The sequence below is a fragment of the Galeopterus variegatus genome, unplaced genomic scaffold (assembly GCF_000696425.1).
Source record: "Galeopterus variegatus unplaced genomic scaffold, G_variegatus-3.0.2 Scaffold4548, whole genome shotgun sequence".
NCBI lineage: Eukaryota > Metazoa > Chordata > Mammalia > Dermoptera > Cynocephalidae > Galeopterus > Galeopterus variegatus.
The window spans coordinates 40,974-46,398 of record NW_007730659.1 but is presented as its reverse complement, the minus strand read 5'-3'; the positions used below and the strand labels follow the sequence as shown (position 1 = coordinate 46,398).

At 38.4% G+C, this 5,425-nt stretch overlaps 1 protein-coding gene across 1 annotated transcript in view; it reads left to right on the top strand.

Annotated features, from left to right (window-relative positions):
• SUN3 (Sad1 and UNC84 domain containing 3) overlaps positions 1-4,476 on the top strand; it is a 42,171-nt gene extending 37,695 nt beyond the window's left edge. The window contains exons 10-11 of the mRNA XM_008587809.1: positions 3,072-3,164; positions 4,357-4,476. Coding sequence (XP_008586031.1) covers positions 3,072-3,164; positions 4,357-4,476 — 213 coding nt within the window. The remainder of the gene's footprint in view (positions 1-3,071; positions 3,165-4,356) is intronic.
• The last annotated feature ends 949 nt before the right edge of the window (positions 4,477-5,425 follow it).

Genomic DNA, 5,425 nt, shown 5'->3' with positions numbered 1-5,425 from the left:
TTCCTTCCTTCCTTCCTTCCTTCCTTCCTTCCTTCCTTTCTTTCTTTCTTTCTTTCTTTTTGAGCTATCCCTTCTGGAGCCCTCTGGCCTTCTGTTTCAATCTGGCTTTTTGCTAGGTAGCCTGTTGCATGACTGTTATTGTGGGATTTCATTTCTGCATCCTGAGGATTCAACTTATCATCTCATCTATTATTTTGAAAAATGGTGTCTCCCTTATTTTTCTTTTCTGTTTTCTGTTCCACCTTCTGGAAGACTTCATCAATTTATGTCTTAACCCCTGCATTGAATTTTTATTTCTGCTGTCATGATTGTACTTTCTAAGACTTCTTGCTTTTGTAAATATTCCCTTTTTTAGAGTCTAGTTTTTTTTCTTTCACAGATGCAATATCTTCTCTTATGCCTCTGAAGATATTAATTGGCATTAATGATAGTTTTGTTTAATTTTCTCCTGCTCCCTTCAGGTTTTTGTTTCCAAATACCACTTCCCCACCTGTACATACAGTTGCCATCTTTCTTCTAATGTGCCTTTCTCAAATATCTGTGATGGTCCTCTGTCGTGCTAAGAGCTAAGCAGTAAAAAAGAGAGAGAGGAAGAAAAGAGCTAAGCGGTAAAAAGCCAGCTGGAAGCTTTGTGCACACAGTGGGGCTTGTCCACAGTGAGCTTTGCAGGTGCGATGGCCTGATTGGCCATAGGAGGTATCAGTTTGGCTGACCAGCCGCATGCTGGGAGCTTCTGGGGAGAAGAGGGCCATGGGCCACCACCCAGTGCACAGGGCATGACTCAAGCCTCTTGTTTCTGTTCAGTACTTTCAGAGCTGCAAGGAAGGAGAGGGCCAATGACCTACCATGCACTGGAGGTCCAAATGCTTTTTGAAATGACTGTCAGCCAAGCCTCAGATTTGGCCCCTCCTGCATACTTCTCCCCTCCCCCGCCTTTCTGGGACCCGCAGTGTAAGTCAGTGAGCTGCTCACTGCACCCACAGCCAGAGTAGCTTGTGCGCTCTCCTGTTACTATCTGGCTATCTCCAGATTTTTTTTGTCTTAGTGTCTACTCCCATTTTCTCCTTGTATGCTTATGCTTTATTTAGATCCTTTCATGTTACTATCTCAGGGGAGGAGGGCTGGGTGTTAAACAGCCTGCCTATAAATTCCATGATTCTGGGGTTACAAAACAGAGGACCACCATCGTTTGATGCAAGGCTGCACCCCCCACAGTAGGTGTCTCTGAAAAGTTGAGTTAGGTTAAATTTGAGCAGATGAGCCCGATCTCAGAGAGGTGCACAGAGCTGCCCATTATTTAGAGGAATTATGGGTGAACCCTGCAAGCAGGACTCTTGTAGCAATGAAAACTACTTCTCATCATTTTCTTCTATGTTAGAGAATTTACGAACCAAGTGAAATTAAAACAAGGCTATAAAGCAGGTGGAAATAAAATTAGCGCTCCACTCCTAGGCTAAAGGCACTACATAAGGCTTGAGTCATATATAATTATAATAGTCATGTAATTGTGAGTACATTGTGTAATTATGATGGAGCCAATTCTTTTAATAAAAATTGTTATAGATTAATATTAATATTTTCATTAATATCAGTTCAAAATGATTGAACTAATGGACCCCTTATTTTGTGGTGGTACCATAACTGAAGAAACCTAACAATAAACTTTAGATCACAAAATAAATTAACTTGCACCAGTGCATTCTCCACGCACAAATCTTCAGTTTGAAGGGTAGAGGAGAGTAAAAAGCACGAGGGAAGTTACATACGTGCATGTCAGTGTTTCTGTCAGTGCACAAAAGCTCACTGTTGGGAGGAAATTGATTAAAGTCTNGAGAATTTACGAACCAAGTGAAATTAAAACAAGGCTATAAAGCAGGTGGAAATAAAATTAGTGCTCCACTCCTAGGCTAAAGGCACTACATAAGGCTTGAGTCATATATAATTATAATAGTCATGTAATTGTGAGTACATTATGTAATTATGATGGAGCCAATGCTTTTAATAAAAATTGTTATAGATTAATATTAATATTTTCATTAATATCAGTTCAAAATGATTGAACTAATGGACCCCTTATTTTGTGGTGGTACCATAACTGAAGAAACCTAACAATAAACTTTAGATCACAAAATAAATTAACTTGCACCAGTGCATTCTCCACGCACAAATCTTCAGTTTGAGGGGTAGAGGAGAGTAAAAAGCACGAGGGAAGTTACATACGTACATGTCAGTGTTTCTGTCAGTGCACAAAAGCTCACTGTTGGGAGGAAATTGATTAAAGTCTGGAAACTGGCTTAAGTTTATCTCATTTTGGAAAACATCATGTCAAGATGGGACTCAGTTATTTTTATTTTATTCAAAGTACGCTGACTGCAAATACAATTATTTGGCCAGAGTTAGTGCTGGGATTTGCTCTATGTATGTCTATCTATTGATCATCTATCTATCTATCTCTACCTATATCCATCTGTCATCTGTCTATGTGACTATATATCTATGCACCCTCTATTATCTGTCTACCCATCTATCATCCCTCTATGTATTATCTATTTACCTATCATCTATCTGTCTGTCATCTATTATCTACCTATTATCCATCTACCTACTTATCTATTATTTATCTACCTACTTACGTATTATCTATTATCTACCTATCCATCTATCTATCACATATCTGTTACTATCTATCATGTGTGTAACTGTGTATCATCCATCATCTATTTATTATCTGTCTATCTGTCCATCTATCTGTGTATTATCCATCTACCATCTATTTATCTATCATCTCTCTCATGTGTCTATTGTCTGTCTACCTGTCATCTATCTAGTATCTATCCAACTATCTATCCATCTTGTCAGCCCTGTGATCACCCTCCATCTGGCTTCATTACCCCCCAAGTTAAACACCTTTGGGTGTATAGGTCAGTACAGGCACTAGCACAGCACCGTGCCCCTGGTAGACACCCAAAGATGTCTGGTAAGTTATTGCTACTTGAACAGACAATTGCCTCCATTTATTTTAACCGTACACCCATTTATTACAACCTCCATATCTGTTGCTTTCTTTACAGGGAATCACTAAAACATGTGAAGGAGAAGAAATTTTCCTAGGCCAGTTTTTATATAACAAAACAGGAACCACCGTTCAAACGTTTGAGCTCAAGGTAATGGGTGCCCTGGGAAATGAGATACAAGCGGCTCCATCACTGGGAGGGATTTGCTGGGACTACTCCATGCCAAGTGGTGTGTGGGAATAATTCTGACAGGGGCACGAGTTGAGCAAGGCTTAGCAGAACTTCAATTCTCAGCTCCAAGGCTTAGGTGGATTTTAATGCAAAAGACAGGTCAATGCAAAAGCAGATTCTAAGTCAATTTATTCCCCCTTTGCTATCACTGTTTTACATATATGGAGTTTTTCAGTCCTTCTCTTAATTATTCGTTCCCTGGATAACGCTGCATTTTATGGCCACTATCTCACCTGCCTTGGGTAAAGGGGGTGGGATGGTGTTGCACTAGCTGGTGGGTAGAGGCAGAGAGAGGTCAGAGGAAGAGAGAGTAAGTATCTAAGTATCTAATACCAGATGACATAAGGGAAACTTCTCTTCCTAACCTAATGGGGAAACAACAACAACAACAACAATAACTGTTAACTACTTATGAACCCCTGAAATATATTTTCATTTCACGTATGAAATATATTTACGCTATTTCTCATTAGCCATAGGAGGTAACTGAAGAGATGTAGAAGGAATCTCATGCCATGGAAAAATAAGTGCTTTATGACACTTCTTGGCCAACGATGAAAAAATCTAAGCCCAAAAAAGCAGTGTTTATAGAGTTTGATATTTGATTGTATATTCACATGCATGTGGGCTCATATATTGAGTTGTTTTTATAGTTGGCTTCACAGATCTGGTTTTCATACACCGAGCCCTCCCTTCCCCCACCAGCTCAGCTGGCAGAGAGCGCAGACGGGGAGAGACCATGGCACTGAGAGGGCACTTGGGTGTCTAGACCACTGTATTGAGTCTCTTCCGTTTTCATACACTGAGCCCTCCCTTCCCCCACCAGCTCAGCTGGCAGAGAGCGCAGAGGGGGAGAGACCATGGCACTGAGAGGGCACTTGGGTGTCTAGACCACTGTATTGAGTCTCTTCTCCTCCCCCTCTACGTGTCTTTTCATGAGTTCTTTACTTCCAGTAGCTCATTATCAACCATCAGACGGGTATGTGTGAAAATACTTATGTCAGGAAAGAAAGAAATAAGTTTTAATTTTCCATTCTATCAGTGTTCTTTGGAATTCTTTAAGATAAATTTCTTTATAAGGCATTAATTTTATTTTTTTCTTTATTTTCAGCATAAAGTTAATGAATCTCTATTATGTGTGAAACTTAAAGTCCTTAGCAATTGGGGACACCTGAAGTATACTTGTTTATACCGATTCAGGGTCCATGGCACCCCAGGAGAACACAACTAGAAGACGAGGTGCAGGAGCCATGATCACACATCCAGAATATTCAGGGATTCTTATTCCCTTAGTTTACACTGGACCCATATGAATCGAAAATTGGGAGTGGGAGGGACACCACAAAGTGGTTCATACTTGCTAGTAAAAAGTGAATGAATTTTACTAATAAAGATATGAAAGTAAATTCAATATCCTTGTGGTAGTTTAGCTTTTAAGAATGCATCATGTTAGAGCACTGAAAAGTGATTTTGTATTTAGAAACAGAGGGTATTATTCAACAGTCTTTCTCATAATAGCATCTGTGGCTTGCTTTATTTCATTCATCTATACTGGGCATGCATGTCCACTATTATTTAACACTCATCTGGAGGCACTGGTCAATGCAATTAGGTAAGAGAGAGATAATTTTTAAATTAGAGGTAAAAGTTAGTGAGTGATTATGACATGACTATCTGCAGTTAATTTGATGAATTCCTTGAAATGCAATAAAAGCTATTTTTTAAAATTTTACAAACAAAGAAAAACTGCAGTAAGTTAGTGGATACAAAATTACCATACATAAATCAATATCATTCATAAACACAAACAACAACCAGTTAGAGGGTATAATTTACAAAAGCCACAACAAAGATAGAAAACATCAAATAAAAGAAGTAAAATACCTATGTGAAGAAAATCCCTAATGACACTGAATAACTAAAAGAAGACATCAGTAAATGGAAAAATGTACCATATCCTTGGACAGGATAACTCTACTATTAAGACTTCAATTCTCCCTAAGTTAACCTGTCAATGTAATTTGATCTCAATTAAAAACAGGAAAAAATTGATGGCATTTATGGGACAATTATTAGATATTGAAGAATTATTGTTTAAGAAAACAATTTGTGGGTGTTGTGTAATAATGGTGGTGTAATTTTGTTTTAAAAATAATTCTTATCTTTTGATTTACATATTT